The sequence below is a fragment of the Pristiophorus japonicus genome, chromosome 7 (genome assembly GCF_044704955.1).
Source record: "Pristiophorus japonicus isolate sPriJap1 chromosome 7, sPriJap1.hap1, whole genome shotgun sequence".
NCBI classification, from domain to species: domain Eukaryota; kingdom Metazoa; phylum Chordata; class Chondrichthyes; family Pristiophoridae; genus Pristiophorus; species Pristiophorus japonicus.
In genome coordinates, this window is record NC_091983.1 from 189,423,223 (window position 1) to 189,446,026 (window position 22,804).

A 22,804-nucleotide genomic window follows, 5' to 3' on the forward strand; every position below is an offset into this window, starting at 1 on the left:
GAGGAGGAGAAGGGGAGGGGAGGAGGAGGAAAAGGGGAAGGGGGGAGGAGGAGAAGGGGAAGGGGGGGAGGAGGAGAAGAGGAAGGGGGGAGGAGGAGAAGAGGAAGGGGGGGAGGAGGAGAAGGGGAAGGTGGGGGAGGAGGAGAAGGGGAAGGGGGGGAGGAGGAGAAGGGGAAGGGGGGGAGGAGGAGAAGGGGAAGGGGGGGAGGAGGAAAAGGGGAAGGGGGGGAGGAGGAGAAGGGGAAGGGGGGGAGGAGGAGAAGGGGAAGGGGGGAGGAGGAGAAGGGGAAGGGGGGGAGGAGTAGAAGGGGAAGGGGGGGAGGAGGAGAAGGGGAAGGGGGGAGGAGGAGAAGGGGAAGGGGGGAGGAGGAGAAGGGGAAGGGGGGAGGAGGAGAAGGGGAAGGGGGGGAGGAGGAGAAGGGGAAGGGGGGGAGGAGGAGAAGGGGAAGGGGGGGAGGAGGAGAAGGGGAAGGGGAGGAGGAGAAGGGGAAGGGGAGGAGGAGAAGGGGGGAGGAGGAGAAGGGGAAGGGGGATGGAGAGGAGAAGGGGAGGGAGAGGAGAAAGGTGGGGGAGAGGAGAAGGGGGGGGGGAGAGGAGAAGGGGGGGGGAGAGGAGAAGGGGGGGGGGAAGAGCAGAAGGGGGGAAAGGAGAAGGGGGGGAAAGGAGAAGGGGGGGAAAGGAGAAGAGGGGAAAGGAGAAGGGAGTGGAGGAAAGGAGAAGGGAGTGGAGGGAAAGGAGAAGGGGGGGAAGAGAGGAGAAGGGGGGGGAAAGAGAGGAGAAGGGGGGGGGGAAAGAGAGGAGAAGGGGGGGGGAAGAGAGGAGAAGGGGGGGGGAAAGAGAGGAGAAGGGGGGGGGAAAGAGAGGAGAAGGGGGGGGAAGAGAGGAGAAGGGGGGGATAGGAGAAGGGGGGGAAAGAGGAGAGGGGGGTGAGAAACGAGAAGAGGGGGGGAGAAACGAGAAGGGTGGGGGAGAAACGAGAAGTGGGGGGGAGAAAGGAGAAGGGGGAAGGGAGGCTGAACGGGCCGGGCCAGGCCCAAGATTTCGGGCAGGGCCCGTCCCCAGCACCAGATTTACAGGTAGGTGGCGTTGGGTCGGGTTGGGTCGGGGGGAGGGGGGAGGGTTGGTTCGGGTTGGGGGGTCGGGTTGGGAGAGGGAGGGAGCACGGGTCGGGTCAGGTCGGGGGGTGGGGAAACAGAGGGAGGTCGGGTCGGGTCGGTTTGTGTCGGGGGCGGGGGGAGGGAGGTCAGGTCCGGGTGGTGGGGGGGTCGGGAGCGCGGGTCAGGTCGGGGGTTGGTGGGAGGGAGAGGGAGGTCAGGTCGGGGCGGGGGGGGGGGGGGGGGGGGGGGAGCGCCGGTCGGGTCCAGTCTGGGGGGGTCGGGTCGGGTCCGGGGGCGGGGGGGGAAAGCGGGAGTCGGGTCGGTGTCGGGGTGGGGTCCGGTCCGTGGGCGGTGGGGAAGCGGGAGTCGAGTCGGGTCGGGAGGAAGCAGGAGCTGGGCGTGGGAGGCAGCCTTATGCACGCAGCCCCAGTGAGGCTATTCGGCCAGGGCTAGGGGCTGCGTGCTTCGGGCCCCTCCCACATAGTTTTGGGGCGCCTGGAGCTACTGCACATGCGCGCCCACTGTAGCGCGCATGTGCAGAGGTCCCGGCACTGTTTTCAGCGCAGGGACCTAGCTCCGCCCCCTATAGCTCGTGCTGCGCCGAGCCCGACTCCAGAGGACCAGCAGGGAGCTGGAGCATCTGTAAGTTTTTTTTTTAAAGACACACTTTGCGGCGCGAAAAACGGGCGTCCAGGTCGGGGCTGCGCCATTCAAGGCATGGCCCGAAACTTGGGCCCACTGAAAGTAGCGAAACAGGTTAAAAGGTCATAAGAAAAGCAAACCAAGCACTAGGATTTATTTCTAGACGGATTATAATAATAACTTTTATTTATATCGCGCCTTTAACATAGTAAAACATCCGAAGGCAATGGTACAGAACCAAACAGATAAATGTGACACTGAGCCACAAAAGAAAAAATTAAGGCAGATGACCAAAAGCCTGGTTAAAGAGGTAGGTTTTAAGGAGCGTCTTAAAGGAGGAAAGACAGGCAGCGAGGTTTAGGGAGGGAGTTCCAGAGCTTAGGGCCCAAGCAGCCAAAGGCACGGCCACCGATGGTTGAGCAGTTATAATGAGGAATGTGACTTTTGAAATTGAGGTGTTGTTTAACCAGGAGCCAGTGTAGGTCAGAAAGCACAGGGGTGATGGGTGATCGTGACTTGGTGCGAGTTAAGACATGGGCTGCTGAATTTTGGATGATCTCAAGTTTACATAGTGTAGAATGTGGGATGCCAGCCAGGCGTGAGCTGGGGTAGTCAAGTCGAGTCTTGGAGGAGGATGGAGTGGTCAATTGTGTCAAAGGCTGCACACTAGAGCAGAAGGATGAGGAGGGATAGTTTACCTTTGTCACACTCAGAGGATGTCATTTGTGACTTTGATGAGAGCCGTTTCGGTACAATGGCAGGGGCAAAAACCAGATTGAAGGGATTCAAACATTGAACTCACGGAAAGATAGTCACAGATTTGGGAGGTACAACACATTCAAGAACTTTGGACAGGAAAGTGAGGTTGGAGATGGGGCAAGCAAAATGGGGTCACGGGTTGTGTTTTCTGAGAGGGGCGATGACAGCAGATTTGAAGGAGTGGGGAACAGTACCTGAGGAGAGAGAACCGGTAACAATGTCAGGCTAACATGGGAACCAAAAAAGGAAGTTGGATGGACAGCAATTTAGTGGGAATAGGGTCAAGGGAGCAGGAAGTAGGTCTCATGGACAAGATGAGCTTGGAGAGACCAAGAGGGAAGGATCAAAGAGAAACTAGAGGAAGATGTGAATTTAGGGCTAGGGCAGGTGGGAGCCTCAGATGAAGTTTGGTCCTGGGGCTAGGTGAAGGAAGGGAACTCGCAGAGGCAGCTGATCGGATGGTCTCAATCTTTGAGACAAAGAAGTTCCTCACACTTGTTGTTGAAGGTGAGTGTGGTGGAGACAGGGGAGAGGGGTTTAAGGAGACAGTTAGCAGTAGAGAATAGTAGCCAAGGGTTATTTTTGCAATCCGGAATGATCCTGGAATAGTGAGCAGTTTTTGTCGACAAGAGTAGGAACTGATAATGTTTTGTGTGTTCGAGCCAGATCTGATGGTGAATGGCTCAACCAGTTGTCGGCCATATTCGTTCAAGTCTGCGCCCTTTTGACTTGAGGAAGCTAAGATGAGGGCTGTACCAGAGGAAGCGGCCAGGGTGGGAGAGAGTAATCTTTTTAATAGGGACTAGGGCATCAAAGGTGGTGGTGAGGGTGTGGTTGAGCAGATCAGTGGCTGCAGAAAAGACATTGTTAAAAGAGGGCCAAAGATTGGCCAATTTTGAGTTGATAAGTGCAGTTGTAAGAGAAATTGAATTGAATTGAAAAGTAGTGAAGTTATGCTAAATTTGTATCAGACCTTGGTTCGACCACACTTGGAGTACTGAGGACAATTCTGGTCGGCATATTATAAAAAGAATATGGAGGCACTGGAGAGGGTGCTAAAAAAGAGTTGCAAGGATGATACAAGAAATGCGAGGGTATACCATCTGGAAAGGATGAACAGGTTGGGTCTCTTTTCTCTTGAGAAGGCTGAAGGGTGATCCAATAGAGGATTTTAAAATTATGAAAGCTTTTGATAAGAGTAGATACAGAGAGTGGAGCTGAAATTCAGCCTCCTGAAAAGGCCTCAAACCACCAGAAAGCGGCGGCCAAGTGGTGGAGTCCAATGGCCGCCGTTAGCAAAATTCACCTTGGTGGATTTTCCAGCAGTTCCCACTTCCGCCCTGCTGCGGACAACCGGTCCTAAGTGCGTAATCAAGGTCCAAAGTGCCTATCTCGCTCACTTCCAGCCAAATTCAGTTCTAAAAAATCTTTGATCCGGCGTGCGGTGTCCCCAACAGCTTTTTCTGTCGGTGCCCTTGTTTTGTGTGTGAGAGACATGGAAATGCGGTGTTATTAAAGGGGAAGGCGCACTGCCGTGGCCGCCACGTTTGTTTTTGTCAACCAACTGCCAGGTCGGGCCGGCAATTATGCCCCCGGGTTCGTCCGGGCTGCCTACAGGCAGCTTGGCACCCCCCCTTCGGTGTCAGGCCGCTGACCCAGCCAAAACCTTCCCTGGTGGCCCAGTGAACCGAAGGTTTAAAATGGCGAAGGCTCTCCCCTTTAAGTGAAGGGGAGAGCTGTGGTGACGGACAGGTGTCATGACATCATCACCGTCCCGCTGATGAATGACAGCGGTGGTAACTCCGTCCCGCCTCCACTTCTGCCCCTCTCGTTGTCGATCTTCTGCTTACCACCCCACTTCCGCCCCCATTATGACAGACTTCTGGTCCGCCTGTTAAAAAAAATGACAAAGACCTAAATTTCGTGAAAGAGCCCACCTCACCCATCACGGCGAAAAAAACACTTTCAAAACTGTAGTTGTGCCAGCTTTCCAGCGGGCCTGAATTTCGACCCCAGTGTATTTCCACTTGTGGGGTAGAGCAAAACTAAAGACCCTCAATATAAAATTATCACCAAGAAATAAAATCGGGAATTCAGAAGAAACTTCTTTACCCAGAGAGCAGTGAGAATGTGAAACTCGCTACCACAGGGAGTAGTTGAAGCGAATAGCATTTGAGGGGCAGCTAGAGAAGCATATGATGGAGAAGGGATTATGCTGATAAGAGTTAGATAGAGGAGGTTCGAGTGGAGCATAAACGCCGGCATGGACTGCTTGGGTGAATGGCCTGCTTCTGTGCTGTATATCCTATGTAATTCTGTCATTGATTAAACCCAGTGACTGAGATGATTGGATACATGAGGAAGCTAATGAAAAAATATATTAATGTTACAATGGTGTGGCTCATGAGTTAATGATGCTCTTTCAAATCCAGTGAGAATTTATAGGTTGCTTGAAGTGGGGAATCCCCATTCAAGGATGAATGATGCACGCATAAAAGAGATCCTACGATGGGTGCCTTTACTCTTACGAGAGGCGCATTTAGATTTACTGATGCACTGCACTTTTGTTGGTCCCAGAGGCTGGGTTTGCACTCCTCTTATTCTGCCCTCTTGAGCATCCCTGATTATAATCACTCAACCATTGGTGACCGTGCCTTCTGTTGCCTAGGCCCCAAGCTCTGGAACTTCCTTCCTAAACCTCTCCGCCTCTTTCCTCCTTCAAGACGCTCCCTAAAACCTATCTCTTTGAACAAGCTTTTGGTCACCTGCGCTAATTTCTATTTATGTGGCTCGGTGTCAAATTTTTTAATCTCATAATACTCCTATGAAGCGCCTTAGGATGTTTCACTATGTTAAAGGCACTATATAAATACAAGTTGTTGACGCTGACCGAGGTAGTGGATACCAGGCTCAGCACCATGATCTCATTTAGAGGTTTTCCTGGGCCGCATCGTGGGCTCTTCAGTGCTGCTGTGTTGCCTTGTCAGGATAGTGCTGGTAGGTTTCTAGTGTCCATTTTGTTATGGGTTCAGACTAGTAACACACAATACCAAAGCAATGGCTTTGCATGTTGCTAGTTTGAGCCCAGAACTAAAGGGTGTTAGGCGGTCAGTTTGGGGCCATTACCTAGTTGTTCTACTTTTGTCCTCATGCTTGATTTTTTTTTTTTATTCGTTCATGGGATGTGGGCATCACTATAAGGCAAGCATTTATTGCCCATCCCTAATTGCCCTTGAAAAGATGCTGGTGAGCCGCCTTTCTGAACCGCTGTAGTCCGTGTGGTGAAGGTACTCCCACAGTGCTATTCGGGAGGGAGTTCCAGTGACGATGAAGAAACAGCAATATATTTTCAAGTCAGGATAGTGTGTGATTTGGAGGGGGTTGCAGGTGATGATGTTCCCATGCGCCTGATGCCCTTGTTCTTTAGGTGATAGAGGTCGCGGGTTTGAGAGGTGCTGCCGAAGAAGCCTTCGTGAGTTGCTGCAGTGTATCTTGTAGATGGTACACACTGCAGCCACGGTATGCCGGGGATGAAGGGAGTGAATGTTTAAGGTGATGGATGGAGTGCCACTCAAATGGGCTGCTTTGTCCTGGATGGTGCTGAGCTTCTTGAAGGCTTTGAGAAGTCAGGAGGTGAGACACTCGCCGCAGAATACCCAGCCTCTGACCTGCTCTTGTAGCTGGTCCAAATAAGTGGCTTTTATGTGGCTGGTCCAATTAAGTTTCTGATCAATGGTGACCCCCCCCCCCACCCCTCAGGATGTTGATGGTGGGGGATAGTAATACCGCTGAATGTCAAGAGACTGTGGTTAGACTCTCGCTTTTTGGAGATATTCATTGCCTGCAACTTGTGTGGCGTGAATGTTACTTGTCATTTATCAGTCCAAGCCTCAATGTTATCCAGGTCTTGCTGCATGCGGGCGCAGGCGGCTTCATTATTTGAGGAGTAGTGAATGGAACTGAACACAGTGCATTCATCAGCAAACAACCCCACTTCAATGACCTTCAAGCAGCTGAAGATGGTTGGGCCTAGGACACTGCCCTGAGGAACTCCTGCAGTGATGTCCTGGTTCTGTGATGATTGACCTCCAACCACCACACAATCTTCCTTTGTAGGACTCCAGCCAGTGGAGAGTTTTCCCCCTGATTCCCATTGACTTGAGTTTTACTTGGGCTCCTTGGTGTCACACTCGGTCAAATGCTGACTTGATGTCAAGGATAGTCACACTCACTTCCCCTCTGGAATTCAGCTCTTTTGTCAATGTTTGGACCAAGGCTGTAATGAGGTCTGGACACGTGTGGTCCTGGTGGAACCCAAACTGGGCCATCGGTGAGCAGGTTATTGGTGAGTAAGTGCCGCTTGATAGCATTGTTGGCGCTTCCTTCCTGATAATTGAGAGTAGACTGATAGGGCGGTAATTGGTCGGATTGGATTTGTCCTGCTTTTTGTGGAAAGGACATACCTAGGCAGTTTTCCACATTGTTGAATAGATGCCAGTGTTGTACCTGTATTGGAACAGCTTGGCTAGTGGTGCGGCTAGTTCTGGAGCACAAGTCTTCAGCACAACAGCTGTGATGGTGGGGACCTCAGGAGGAGGCCGATATGGACTATCCACTCGGCGCACTTCTGGCTGAAGATGTCTGCAAACAATTCAGCCTTGTCCTTTGCACTCGTGCTAAGCTCCGTCATCATTGAGGATGGGCATATTCATGGAGCCTCCTCCTCCCGTTACTTGTTTAATTGTCCACTACCATTCACGGATGTGGCTGGACTGCAGAGCTTTGATCTGATCTGTTGATTGTTGGATCGCTTAGCTCTGTCTATAGCATGCTGCTTCTGCTTTTTAGCATGCATGTCGTCCTGAATTGCAGCTTTGCCAGGTTGGCACCTCATTTTTAGGTACGCCTGGTGCCGCTCCTGGGATGCTCTTCTACACTCCGTATTGAACCAGGGTTGTCACCTGGCTTAATGGTAATGATTGAGTAAGGGATATGCTGGGCGATGAAGGTACAGATTCTACTTCTGCTGATGGCCCACAGCACCTTATGGATGACCAGTTTTGAGCTGCTAGATCTGCTCTGAATCTATGCCATTTAGCATGGTGGTAGTGCCACACAACAAGATAGAGGGCGTCCTCAGTGTGAAGATAGGACATTGTCTCCACAATGACTGTATGGTGGTCACTGCTACCAATGCTGTCATGGACCGATGTATCTGCAACAGCTGTTGGTTCTCTCACCACCTGTTGCAGGCCCAGTCCGGCAGCCATGTCCTTCAGGGCTCGGCCAGTAGTGGTGCTGCCGAGCCACTCTTGGTGATGGACATTGAAGTCCCCCACCCAGAGTAAATTTTGTACCCTTGCTACTCTCGGTGCTTCTTCCAAGTGGTGTTCAACATGGAGGAGCACTAATTTATCAGCTGAAGGAGAGCGGTAGGTGGTAACCAGCAGGAGGTTTCCTTGCCCTTGTGTGCCCTGATGCCATGAGACTTCAAGGGGTCCGGAGTCAATGTTGAGGACTCCCAAGGCCACTCCCTCCCGACTGTATACATCTATGCTACCACCCCTGGTATGTCTGTCCTGCCGGTGGGACAGGAGATACCCAGGGATGGTCATGGAAGAGTTTGGGACATTGGCTGAAAGGTATGATTCTGTGAGTATGACCATGTCAGGTTGTTGCTTGACTAGTCTGTAGGACCGTTCTCCCAATTTTGGCACAAATCCCCAGATGTTGGTGAGGAGGACTTTGCAGGGTCGACTGGACTGGCTGTGCCGTTGTTGTGTCTGTAGCCGGTGCCGAGGTCGATGCCGGGTGGTCTGCCCGGTTTTATTCTTATTATTGTTTCTCGTAGCGTTTTTTTTTTACAACTGAGCGGCTTGCTAGGCCATTTCAGAGGATGGTTAAGAGTCAATCACATCGCTGTGGGTTTGGAGTTACATATAGGCAGACCTGGGAAGGACGTCAGATTTCCTTCTTTAATGGACATTAGTGAACCAGATGGGTTATCTTACCTGAAAAGTTACCTTATATCAATGATGTAAACAGAAAGAACATCAAAGACCCACGATAGTAATAATGATTAAATAATAACAATTTTACTATATATTTGACAGGAAATAGAGAGCAGTGGTGAACGGTTGTTTTTCGGACTGGAGGAACGGTTAAGAACCAGAGGACACAGATTTAAGGTAATTGACAAAAGAATCAAAGGCAACATGAGAGAATTTTTTTTTAAACGCATCGAGTAGTTATGATCTGGAACGCACTGCCCGAGAGGGTGATGGAGGCAGACTCAATCATGGCTTTCAAAAGGGAATTGTATAAGTACCTGAAGGAAAAACATTTGCAGGGCTATGGCGAAAGGGATTAGCCGAGATGCTCTTGCAGCAAGCTGGCACGGGCTCGATAGGCCAAAGGGCCTCCTTTTGTGCTGTAACCATTCTATGATTCTAAGAAAATAATTTTGCTGCTAAATTATATCCACTGGGCATGTTCTGGTAATTACATAAAATATTACTCTTAAATCTTTCACATAAATCTATACGTATGTAAAGTATCTGAAGATTATCAAGCCCTACCTCGGCTACCGCATAATGATTCAGTCCATACTTTGTATGGGAACGCAGGTGCCAATTAACATCCTACAATGTATTGCGCACTCTCTCTTCTGCTCATGCACTGAAACATTGCACATGTGGAGAAGAGATAACTCACAAAGTGTCGTGCACCAATTTATAAAGTCTCCCAAAATACAAACTAGGGTACCACCATGCAAGTACTGTGAATGCAGGGCCAGAAAGCTGCCAGCTTGCTTAGATGATGAGCAGTTGGCAACTATGAATAAATAACTTTGAATCATCAGTAGACTATATTACACGCAGAACTAAAATCAGTGTTTATTTCATTTTAGAAAACACCAGCTGGTTAATCATAGTCATCATCATCATAGGTGGTCCCTCGAACGAGGATGACTTGCTTCCACATGAGTTTCAATGAAGGACCCGATGTTCCAGTCCTGAACTCCAATTGAGGGGGTGGAAGATGCCTGTGCGTGGATTTTTTTTTAAACGTGTGGTGACCGTTGCACATCAGCCACCACATGGCCTTGACAGAGTCAGACCTTTATCCAGTGGCAAGGGTTAACCAGTACGACTGGAGACCTGCTCTGCTGCATGGACCTAGTGCGCACACATATCGCAGTGTGGGCTGGCCCATGCTGCCCCTGGGCCCTCTACTCTTTTGGGCCTAGTACCATCATTTGCCGCACCTCTGCCACGATCTCTCACCGTTCCTTAGCCACAAAATACTCATCGAATCTCCACCACAATCTCCCACCGCACCAAACAGTCGCTGAACCTCTGCCACGATCCCTCAACGCTCCTCCGCCTCAATCACTCGCCGCACATCCGCCAAGACCTTCCCGCTTCTCTGCTTTACCGGGGCCCCGCCGCTGCTCCTGTCCACGCTCCAAACAGCAACCTGGGTCCTGATGACGTCACCCAGTTGCCCACCTCGAAGCCGCTGAATTTTTGGAGCTGCTTGCGCTGGAAGTTGTAGCGGTATGCCACTCCAGCTCTTTTGTAGCCGACCCGTGGAGCTGTTCTCTCTCAGATCGGGGGAGCCACGATGTTCCAGGACCCGCTGCTCCAGCTCTCTTGTAGCTGACCTGTGGAGATGTTCTTTCACAGGTCTGGGGGCCACGATGATAGTAGTACAGCACAGGAGGCCATTCGGCCCATGGAGTCTGTGCTGGCATTAAGTGGGGATGCAATGCAATGATTGCTTTTATTTGTTATAAGCCAGAAGGAAATGCTCCTTTACAAGTAAATTATCAATTGCAGATGAAAATGACATCATAGCATGGTGGGCACTGAATGGAACACCACTTGACCATTCAAATAAAATTTCTATTTGAAGTTAAAACAAAATAGTACTTCCTTTTAAACTATTGGCCTACCACTTGAAAGCAAGACTCAAGTGAAATTTTCACAACTGCATTCAAATATCCATAGGACAAAGGAATGAACTATATCAAATTTCACAGAATTGTAGGAACAACAGAGAATGTGATTATGAGATTAAATAGACACATGCAAATTATACAGCTATCACATGGTGAAGGTTCTCACCTGATATATCCTGAAAGGAACGTATCGGAATCCTCCTTCCTCTGTTGGATACTCCATAAGTTTTCGATTGATGGCCCAAAACTGGTCAAACTTGTCTATATAAAGAAAAATTAAATGTCAATATCTGTTTCACAATAGAAATTACAATCAAAACTAATTTCATTGGATCAAATTTAGACAGTAGCTGCTTGGTTAACTTAATTTATTATTGCTTTGATTGCCTGAATAGCAGCATTCACACAGCAATTCTTCTCAACTCTTAAAAGACCAGTTCCACTATTTGTTACATGAACTGCACAGTCTATGCAATCTAGAGTGGGAGGAATGAAGCAGTCAGGTTATTCATCTTCACAATAAGGTAATATACAATACTTTAAAGTTTCTTTGCATACAACTGCTTCAAGGGATGAGCCAATGGAACAATGTATGTTTCTAACATGTGAAGCAAGAAATTTTACACCAATCCAAATAATGCTTAAAATGCATTGTATGGTGTAGCATACGGCCACATTGATCAGAAAGGTTTCAGATTGAATCCCTGCTGTGTGTAGAGTTAGCTGATCTCAGTCTGGTTGACACTGGGGAACATAAATCGGCAGCAACATTCCCAGCACAGTGGAGTGGGACAAAGAGAATAGGCACCACCCACGAAGTCTGGTCTTCTTCAATATCAGTGACAATTGGATATGTGTGCTGGAATCACTTGAAAATAGCTCAACGGTGATGGGCCCTACAGGCATTATCCACTTATTATCTTGTGTATCAGAGGGTGGCCAATACCCATGAGGCCATTCTTGAGTTATCTCTTCAGAAGGAAATGTGAGAAAAGTAGCTAAAAATACAATGAGATTCTACTCCAATCTATGTTGGCTCTCCTCCACCTACAAAGATCAGTAATGTTAAACTTTTCAAAAAAGTGTAACTCTTTGGGAAGTGCATCCCACAAAGATTCACAGAGCAGTTAGTTTTGTTTATAGATTTTCTTAGTGTTCACGTTATTTTTAGCTTTCACCAATGGACACTATTCACATACGAGCCTCAACAATAATTACCAGTAGGCTATTCATTCGCAGGGTGCATCATAGCCAAGCTGAAGCCTGCCTTCATCACATGCACAGAGATCCAGCATGGGTCGATGCACAATGAGCAGGAATTAAATGACTAATCTAGCCTCCCTCCATCCAACATGAAACAAACAGTATAAAGGGCCCAAGTTTCGAGCCGCACCTAGAACGGCGCAGTCCCGACCTGGACGCCTGTTTCTCGCGCCATAAAGTGTGCCTAAAAAAACCCTCCGTATTCTCCACCTCCCTGCAGGTCCTCTGGCCCTCGGCGCAGCGCAGCAGGAGCTGTAGGGGGTGGAGCCAGGTCCCTGCGCTGAAAACAGTGCCGGGACCTCTGCACATGCGCGCTATAGTGGGCGCGCAAGTGCAGTAGCTCCAGGCGCCCGAAACTGTGTGGGAGGGGCCCGAAGCACGCAGCCCCTAGCCCGCACCGAATGTATCACTGGGGCTGCGTGAATAAGGCTCCTCCCACGGCCAGCTCCTGCTTCCTCCTGACTCAACCCGACTCCTGCTTCCCGCCCCCGGACCGGACCCGACCTTCCTCCCCCCGACCTGACCTCCCTCTCCCTCCCTCCCTCCCTCCTCCCTCCCCCCGACCCGAACCGACCTCCCTCCCACCAGCCCCCCGACCCGACCCAACGCCACCTACCTGTAAATCTGGTGCTGGGGACAGGCCCTGCCCGAAGTCTCGGGCCCGGCCCGTTCAGCCTCCCTCTCCCTTCTCCTTCCCCCCCCACCCCCCCAATCTCCTTCCCCCCCACCCCCCCAATCTCCTTCCCCCCCACCCCCCCAATCTCCTTCCCCCCCCACCCCCCCAATCTCCTTCCCCCCCCACCCCCATCTCCTTATCCCCCCCAATCTCCATCTCCTTACCCCCCCCAATCTCCTTCTCCCCCTTCTCCCCTTTATCCCCTTCTCCCCCATCCCTCCCCCCTTCTCCCCATCCCTCCCCCCTTCTCCCCCATCCATCCCTTCTTCCCCATTCCTCCCCCTCCCCTCGCTGTCAGAAACACAGACACTGACAGACAGAGAATGAGAAACACACAGACAGACAGAGAGATAGAGACACTGACAGAGACACACTGAGGGGGGCATCCCAGCACGCTGTTGGAGGGCTTCCGGTGCTGCAGTCGGTAAGTAGAAAATGTTTTATTTATTGATTTAAAAAAAAAATTATTTCTTATTAATTTCTTTTGATTGATTTATTGTTGATTTATTGATGTATTTATCATTTATTATTGATGATGGCTCTTTATTTGTAAAACTGAAGTGTTTAATGTTTGTAAACTTCTCTTTAAACACCCCCCCCCCACCATTCCCTACTCCTGATTTGTAACCTACGCCTGATTTTCTAATGTGTAGACAAGGTTTTTTTTCGAGCGTACAAAAATCTTCACTTGCTCCATTCTAAGTTAGTTTGGAGTAAGTTTTCACTCACGCAACTTTGAAATCAGGCGTAAGTGGCCGGACACGCCCCCTTTTGAAAAAAAAATTCTGTTCCAAAGTGAAACTGTTCTAACTGACTAGAACTGGAGCAAACTAAATGACGAGAATTCCGATTTCTAAGATACTCCGTTCTACACCAGTTGCTCCTAAAAATAAGGAGCAAATCATGTGGAAACTTGGGGCCAAAGAATCTATTAAGTCATGCATTATACTATGGATGGTTTAGAAAACAAGGTCAGGCTGCAGGTAGGTGAAAATGCACAGCTGCAGTCTGCTCTCCTCACCCATCTGCAAAATGACAGAACAGATAACCGTTGCTATTTTGCTTCTAATGAATTGAATAGGTTGATTCTACTACCAATAGCAAATAAAGGCATGCACCACATTTACGCATTCAGAAAGAAATAACTGGTAGGTTACCCTTGTGCATCACTTTACCTTCAGGGCTTGAAATAAAGTATTAAGTGAAGAATTAGTGAAGTAGTAAAAATCATTCTTGGATATAGGCAATGCAAAATCAAATGATTGCATTAATACTTTGTGGCTCAAAATAATCAGGTATTTTAAAGTAAACAAAATGTTAATGTTCTATATAGTATCAGTACTTACTTGTATATCACAGTAAAATTATATCACTATCTAATGAACGTGGGGAAAAATGGATTATGTTTAGACACACAACTTAATAATTGCAAATGGCCATAACTGAAATAATTTACAAGGGAGAGTGTACAGGACTTGAACAGCATAGAACTTAAGATTTAAGACAGAGCGCAATATAGCTCATTTTTGAAAGATCCATTCAAAAAGATTGGTAGTACAATGAAATAACAACTGTCTATTTTTCAATGTCATTTATAGAAATCTTGATTCAAGCATATTTCTTACGAACCTAGTTATGCATTTACCAATATTCAACTGTAATATAGCATAGGTCAGTAATATTTAACTTTTTTCCCCCCATTGTTGAAAGATGGCTTTCATTACAAGAATTCCAAAAATGCAAACGACAGGGGCAGGGTGGGGAACAATATGAAATTAGCAGGCCAGGAGATACTACGAAGTGGCAGGGCAGAGATTGCAAAGTTTTGACTTGCATCCTATTTTATTAGAAAGTACATAAGTTTAATGAATTTACATTTATGGTCCCATAAAAATGAAGTCATGTAAAATGTCACTTAATACTAGTTGAACAATTTCAGTTAACATATTTTGGGGACATTACTCTTGGCACTATTTTCCTTATTTTTCTCCACCTCAACGACTGAATAAAGAAAGCAATATACAAGTAAAATGGCATCTTTAACTGATCTATTTTAAAATACTGGCGACAAAGCAATTAATTCTTTCCTTGCTGAGTTGAACAGTTGTTCATTCCTACAAGTTTAAAAACAGACCAATATGTTTAACCATAGCACAACTGTAATGGTTTCTCATTTTTCACCTACCCAATTGATCAAATAGATCATTGTTGACTTAACAGGGTCATTGGAAATCAAAGCAACTGAGTGGCAATTTTGCTATTCTTTCAGTACTTTTTCAAATCACAAACTGTATCATCATGCAGTACTCAAAAGGGTCTTAAGTTCTGCTTTGTACTGCATTAACTATACAATTCATTTTAACATATTTAGGAGCAAAATAGGGGGTTAGATGCTGTACAACTCTGAACATGCATTCTCATAGGGGAATTCAGTAACATCCTGGGCTACCTTTGCAAACACCCAAATAACTTTGAGATAAGCATCCTGTTTTAAAAATGATTCATGAAGATGAAAGGGAATTTGATGGCCTGTCGATGTTATTTTCCCCAGTACCATAACAAAACCGAACAAAGATTTATTCCCAAGAGAAAATAAGAAACGAAAAAATATATAACTTTGTAAAAGGATGAAAGTAAAATTGATGCTTCAGATTTCCCATGGGAACATTGAAATCAAAAGTGATGTGTAGATGGCTTAAGTGTCTAAGGAAATGATGGTTAAAATACAAGAACCCCAAGTGGGAGTTTAACAGACATTTAAGCAAACCAAACGCATCCATCCTATCCAAAAACAAACCAGTCTGTCCATATTTGCATTATTCAGCAATATTACTTTATAATGATGTATGTTAAATACTTTACTGAATCACGGTATTCAAAAGATGAGACTAGAGCAGAAGACATTTCCCATGCTCCATTATGTACTACTAAAAGCATCAAAAAATACCTCGATTTTAAATTATGCCAGTTTAGAAGTTGTGCAGGTATCTAGCTAACCTTTAGAAGCATTGGTCAAATATCATATTAGAGGATGAGACTGGGGAAATAATAATGGGGAACAGGAAAATCGCAGAGACTTTGAACAAATATTTTGTATCGGTTTTCATGGTAGAAGACACTAAAAACATCCCAATAATGGATAATCAAGGGGCTATAGGGAGGGATGAATTTAAAATTATCGCCATCACTAAAGTAGTAGTACTCGGTAAAATAATGGGACTAAAGGTGGGCAAGTCCCCTGGACCTGATGGCTTGCATCCTAGGGTCTTAAGAGAAATGGCTGCAGAGATAGTGGATGCATTGGTTGTAATCTACCAAAATTCCCTGGATTCTGGGGAGGTCCCAGCAGATTGGAAAACCACAAATGTAACACCCTTATTTTAAAAGAGGCAGGCAGAAAGCAGGAAACTATAGACCAGTTAGTCTAACATCTGTCGTTGGTAAACTGCTGGAGTCCATTATTAAGGAAGCAGTAGTTGGGCATTTGGAAAAGCATAATTCAGTCAAGCAGTGTCAGCATGGTTTTATCAAAGGGAAATCATGTTTGACAAATTTTCTGGAGTTCTTTGAGGATGTAACGACCAGGGTGGATAAGGGGGAACCAGTGGATGTGGTGTATTTGGATTTCCAGAAGGCATTCAACAATGTTCCACCTAAAAGGTTACTCCACAAGATAAGAGCTCATGGGGTTGGGGGTAATACATTAGCGTGGATAGAAGATTGGCTAACTAGGCGAGCCTAACATAAGATGAGAGGTGATCTTATAGAAACATACAAGATAATGAGGGGGCTCGACACGGTGGATGCAACGAGAATATTTCCACTCAAAGCGGAAACTAGAACTAGGGCGCATAGTCTCAGAATAGGGGGCCACCCATTTAAAACTGAGATGAGGAGGAATTTCTTCTCTCAGAGGGTTGTAAATCTGTGGAATTCTCTGCTCCAGAGAGCTGTGGAGGCTGAGTCATTGAATATATTGAAGGCGGAGATAGACAGATTTTTGAGCGTAAAGGGAATAAGAGGTGATAGGGAGAGGGCAGGGAAGTGGAGCTGAGTTCATGATCAGATCAGCCATGATCTTATTAAATGGCAGAGCAGGCTCAAGGGGCCAAATGGCCTACTCCTGCTCCTATGTCTAATGTTCTTATGTTATGTTCTTAAGTTTCCCCATAACAGCAGGCAGCCAAATGGTGACTGTAGCAATGCATTCAAGTCAATCTCCAAGGTGTGCCTAACATGGAAATTTAAAATCATAGAAATTTACGGCACAGAAGGAGGCCATTCAACCCATAAAATAAAACCCAATATGAAAGTGAGTTGTGCATGAAGCATGCTAATTCACCGTACCCATCCGGTGAACCCTTTGATGACACCTTCATTACATCCAACTGCCTCAAATGATTCCTGAGGTTTTGCTTTGTCTACTCTTGGCCTCCATCAATTAAAACAATGCTTAAAAAGCCGGAGCAGCACGCTATAGACAGGGCTAAGCGATCCAACAATTAACGGATCATATCAAAGCTCTGCAGTCCAGCCACATCCGTGAATGGTGGTGGACAATTCAACAACTAACGGGAGGAGGAGATTCCATGAATATACCCATCCTCAATGATGACGGAGCCCAGCACAAGTGCAAAAGACAAGGCTGAAATACTTGCAGCCATCTTCGGCCAGAAGTGCGGTGAGTGAATGATCCATATCGGCATCCTCCGGAGGTCCCCACCATCAGAGAAGCCAGTCTTCAGTCAACTCGATTCACTCCACGTGATAAAGAAACGGCTGAGTGCATTGGATAGGCTATGGGCTCCGACAACGGTGCTCCAGAACTAGCTGCGAGCCAAGCTGTTCCAGTACAACTACAACACTGTCATCTATCCGACAATGCCCAGGAATGTCCTGTCAAAGCAGGACAAATCCAATCTGGTCAATTACAGCCCCATCAGTTGACTCTCAATCAGCAAAGTGAAGGAAGGAGTCATCGACAGTGCTATCAAGCAGCACTTACTCACCAATAACCTTCTCACCGATGCCCAGTTTGGGTTCCGCCAAGACTACATACCTCCAGACCTCATTACAGTCTTGGTCCAAATATGGACAAAAGAGCTGAATTCCAGAGGTGAGGCGAGAGTGACTGCCCTTGTCATCAAGGCAGCATTTGACAAAGTGTGGCATCAAGGAGCCCTAGTAAACCTTAAACATTCACTCCCTCCATCACTGGCGCACCGTGTCTGCAGTGCATACTCTACAAAATGGAATGCAGCAACTTGCCAAGGCTGCTGTGACAGCACATCCCAAACCTGTGACCTCTACTACCTGGAAGGACAAGGGCAACAGGTGCATGGGAACATTACCACCTGCCAATTGCCCTGCAAGTCACACACCATCCTGACTTGGAAATATATCTTCGTTCCTTCATCACAAATCCTGGAACTCCCTCCCTAACAGCACTGAGAAAGTACCTTCACCTCACGAACTGCATCGATTCAAGAAGGTGGATCACCACCAACCTCTCAAGGGCAAGGATCCATTGGTTATAATCTACCAAAATTCCCTGGATTCTGGGGCGGTCCCAGCAGATTGGAAAACCGCAAATGTAATGTCCCTATTTAAAAAAGGAGGTAGACAAAAAGCAGGAAACTATAGAGCAATTAGCCTAACATTTGTCATTGGGGAAAATGCTGTATTCAATTATGAAGGAAGCAGTAAGGGGACATTTGGATAAGCATGATGCAATCAAGCAGAGTCAGCATAGTTTTATGAAAGGGAAATCACGTTTGACAAATTTGCTGGAGTTCTTTGAGGATATAACGAGCAGCGTGGATAAGGGGAAACCAGTGGATGTGGTGTATTTGGATTTCCAGAAGGCATTCGATAAGGTGCCACATAAGAGGTTATTGCACAAGATAAAAGCTCCATGGGGTTGGGGGTAATATATTAGCATGGATAGAGGATTGGCGAACTAACATAAAACAGAGTGTCGGGATAAATGTGTCATTTTACGGTTGGCAAACAGTGACAAGTGGGGTGCCGCAGGGATCGGTGCTGGGTCCTCAACTATTTACAATCTATATCAATGAGTTGGATGAAGGGACCGAGTGTAATGTAGCCAAGTTTATGATGATACAAAGATGGGTGGAAAAGCAAATTGTGAGGAAGACAAAAAAAAAACGCCAAGGGATATTGACAGGCTAAGTGAGTGGGCAAAAATTTGGCAGATGGAGTATAATGTGGGAAAATGTGAGGTTATCCACTTTGGCAGAAATAATAGAAAAGCAAATTATAATTTAAAATGGAGAAAAATTGAAGTGCTGCTGTACAGAGGGACCTGGAGGTCCTTGTGCATGAAACACAAAAAGTTAGTATGCAGGTACAGCAAGTAATCAGGAAGGTAAATGGAATGATGGCCTTTATTGCAAGGGGGATAGAGTATAAAAGCAAAGAAGTCCTGCTACAACTGTACAGGTATTGGTGAGGCCACACCTGGTGTACTGCGTACAGTTTTGGTCTCCGTATATAAGAATATACTTGCATTGAAGGCTGTTCAGAGAAGGTTCACTAGATTAATTCTGGAGATGAGGGGGTTGACTTATGAAGATAGGTTGAGCCTCCACTCATTGGAGTTCAGAAGAATGAGAGGTGATCTTATCGAAACATACAAGTTAATGAGGGGGCTCGACAAGGTGGATGCAGAGAAGATATTTCCACTCACAGGGGGAACTAAAACTAGGGGACACAGTCTCAGAATAAGGGGCCGCCCATTTAAAATTCAGATGAGGGGGAATTTCTTCTCTCAGAGGGTTGTAAATCTATGGAATTCTCTGCCCCAGAGTTGTGGAGGCTGGGTCATTGAATATATTTAAGGCGGAGATAAACAGATTTTTGAGCAAGAAGGGAGTAAAGGGTTATGGGGAGCGGGCAGGGAAGTGGAGCTGAGTCCATGATCAGATCAGCCATGCTCTTCTGAACTCGTGTGTATAGGCTCAACCTGCTCAACCTTTCTTCATGTCAACCCCTTCATCTCAGGAATCAACCTAGTGAACCTTCTCTGAACTGCCTCCAATGCAAGTATATCCCTCCTTAAATAAGGAGACCAAAATTGCATGCAGCACTCTGGGTGTGGCCTCACCAATACCCTGTACAATTGTAACAGGACTTCCCTGCTTTAATACTCCATCCCCTTTGCAATAAAGGCCAACATTCCATTTGCCTTCCTGATTACTTGCTGTACCTGCCTTTGTGTTTCATGCACAAGGACTCCCAGCTCCCTCTGTACTACAGCATTTTGTAATCTCTCTCCATTTAAATAATAATTTGCTTTATTATTTTTCCTGCCAAAATGGATGACCTCGCACTTTCCCCACATTATACTCCATCTGCCAAATGTTTGCCCACTCACTTAGCCTGTCTATATCCCTTCGCAGATTCTTTGTGTCCTCCTCACATCGTGCTTTTCCACCCATCCTTGTATCAGCAAACGTGGCTACATTATACTCGGTCCTTTCATCCAAGTCACTAATAGAGATTGTAAATAGTTGAGGACCCAGCACCGATCCTTGAGGCACTCTACCAGTTACCGTTTGCCAACCAGAAAATGACCCATTTATCCCAACTCTCTGTTTTCTGTTAGTTAGCCAATCCTCTATCCATGCTAATATATTACCCCCAACCCCGTGAGCTCTTATCTTGTGGAGTAACTTTTCGTGTGGCAACTTATCGAATGCCTTCTGGAAATCCAAGTACACCACATCCACTGGTTCCTCCTTATCCACCCTGCTCGTTACATCCTCAAAGAACTCCAACAAATCTGTCAAACATGATTTCCCTTTCATAAAACCATGCTGACTCTGCTTGATTGAATTATGCTTTTCCAAATGTCCTGCTACTGCTTCCTTAATAATGGACTCCAGCATTTTACCAATGACAGATTGTTAGGCTAACTGGTCTAGAGTTTCCTGCTTTCGGTCTCCCTCCTTTTTTAAATAGGGGCGTTACAATTGCAGTTTTCCAATCCGCTGGGACCTCTCCAGAACCAAGGAATTTTTGTAGATTGCATCCAATGCCTCGACTATCTCTGCAGCCATTTCTTTTCAGACCCTAGGATGCAGGCCATCCGGTCCAGGGGTCTTGTCCACCTTTAGTCCCATTATTTTGAGTACTTTTTCTTTAGTGATAGTGATTGTTTTAAGTTCCTCCCTCCCTATAGCCCCTTGATTATCCACTACTGGGATGTTAGAGTCTTCTTCCATGAAGACCAAAACAAAATATTTGTTCAAAGTCTGCGCCATTTCCCTGTTGCCCATTATTAGTTTCCCAGTCTCATCCTCTAAGAGACCAACATTTACTTTAACTACTCTCTTCCTTTTTATATACCTGCAGAAGCTCTTACTATCTGTTTTTATATTTATTGCTAGTTTATTCTCAATCTCTCTTCTTTCTTAATTTCTTTAGTCTTCCTTTGCTGGTTTTTAATAATTCGCCAATCATCTGGCCTCCCACTAATCATGGCAACATTGTATGCCATTGTTTTCAATTTGGTGGAATTCTACATTAGGATGGAGAATGAAACATTTAATTCAGAGACCATGGTCCAGAACTTAAAGAGGGTAACTTTAGAAGGTATGAGGCATGAATTGGCTAGGATAGATTGGCGAATGATACAAGGGATTGACAGTGGATGGGCAATGGCAGACATTTAGAGACCGCATGGATGAACTACAACAATTGTACATCCCTGTCTGGCGTAAAAATAAAAAAGGGAAGGTGGCTCAACCGTGGCTATCAAGGGAAATCAGGGATAGTATTAAAGCCAAGGAAGTGGCATACAAATAGGCCAGAAATAGCAGCGAACCCAGGGACTGGGAGAAATATAGAACTCAGCAGAGGAGGACAAAAGGTTTGATTAGGGCAGGGAAAATAGAGTACGAGAGGAAGCTTGCAGGGAACATTAAGACGGACTGCAAAAGCTTCTATAGATATGTAAAGAGAAAAAGATTAGTAAAGACAAACGTCGGTCCCCTGCAGTCGGAATCAGGGGAAGTCATAACGGGGAACAAAGAAATGGCGGACCAATTGAACAAATACTTTGGTTCGGTATTCACTAAGGAGGACACAAACAACATTCCGGATATAAAAGGGGTCAGAGGGTCTAGTAAGAAGGAGGAACTGAGGGAAATTCTTTATTAGTCGGGAAATTGTGTTGGGGAAATTGATGGGATTGAAGGCCAATAAATCCCCAGGGCCTGATGGTCTGCATCCCAGAGTACTTAAGGAGGTGGCCTTGGAAATAGCGGATGCATTGACAGTCATTTTCCAACATTCCATTGACTCTGGATCAGTTCCTATCGAGTGGAGGGTAGCCAATGTAACCCCACTTTTTAAAAAAGGAGGGAGAGAGAAAACAGGGAATTATAGACCTGACATTGATAGTGGGTAAAATGATGGAATTAATTATTAAGGATGTCATAGCAGCGCATTTGGAAAGAGGTGACATAATAGGTCCAAGTCAGCATAGATTTGTGAAAGGGAAATCATGCTTGACAAATCTTCTGGAATTTTTTGAGGATGTTTCCATTAGGTGGCCAAGGGAGAACCAGTTTATGCGGTGTATTTGGACTTTCAGAAGGCTTTCGACAAGGTCCCACACAAGAGATTAATGTGCAAAGTTAAAGCACATGGGATTAGGGGTAGTGTGCTGACGTGGATTGAGAACTGGTTGTCAGACAGGAAGCAAAGAGTAGGAGTAAATGGGGACTTTTCAGAATGGCAGGCAGTGACTAGTGGGGTACCGCAAGGTTCTGTGCTGGGGCCCCAGCTGTTTACATTGTACATTAATGATTTAGACGAGGGGATTAAATGTAGTATCTCCAAATTTCCGGATTACACTAAGTTGGGTGGCAGTGTGAGCTGCGAGGAGGATGCTATGAGACTGCAGAGTGACTTGGATAGGTTAGGTGAGTGGGCAAATGCATGGCAGATGAAGTATAATGTGGATAAATGTGAGGTTATCCACTTTGGTGGTAAAAAGAGAGAGACAGACTATTATCTGAATGGTGACAGATTAGGAAAAGGGGAGGTACAACGAGACCTGGGTGTCATGGTACATCAGTCATTGAAGGTTGGCATGCAGGTACAGCAGGCAGTTAAGAAAGCAAATGGCATGTTGGTCTTCATAGCGAGGGGATTTGAGTACAGGGGCAGGGAGGGGTTACTACAGTTGTACAGGGCCTTGGTGAGGCCACACCTGGAGTATTGTGTACAGTTTTGGTCTCCTAACTTGAGGAAGGACATTCTTGCTATTGAGTGAGTGCAGCGAAGGTTCACCAGACGGATTCCCGGGATGGCGGGACTGACCTATCAAGAAAGACTGGATCAACTGGGCTTGTATTCACTGGAGTTCAGAAGAAT

General features: G+C 46.5%; 1 protein-coding gene across 4 annotated transcripts in view; it reads right to left on the reverse strand.

The window, feature by feature from the left end:
• atg5 (ATG5 autophagy related 5 homolog (S. cerevisiae)) overlaps window positions 1–22,804 on the reverse strand; it is a 296,434-nt gene that overhangs the window by 118,423 nt on the left and 155,207 nt on the right. For all 4 annotated transcript variants that reach the window (XM_070885622.1, XM_070885620.1, XM_070885619.1 and 1 more), the window contains one exon: window positions 10,628–10,722. In XM_070885622.1, the coding sequence (XP_070741723.1) occupies window positions 10,628–10,722 (95 nt within the window). The remainder of the gene's footprint in view (window positions 1–10,627; window positions 10,723–22,804) is intronic.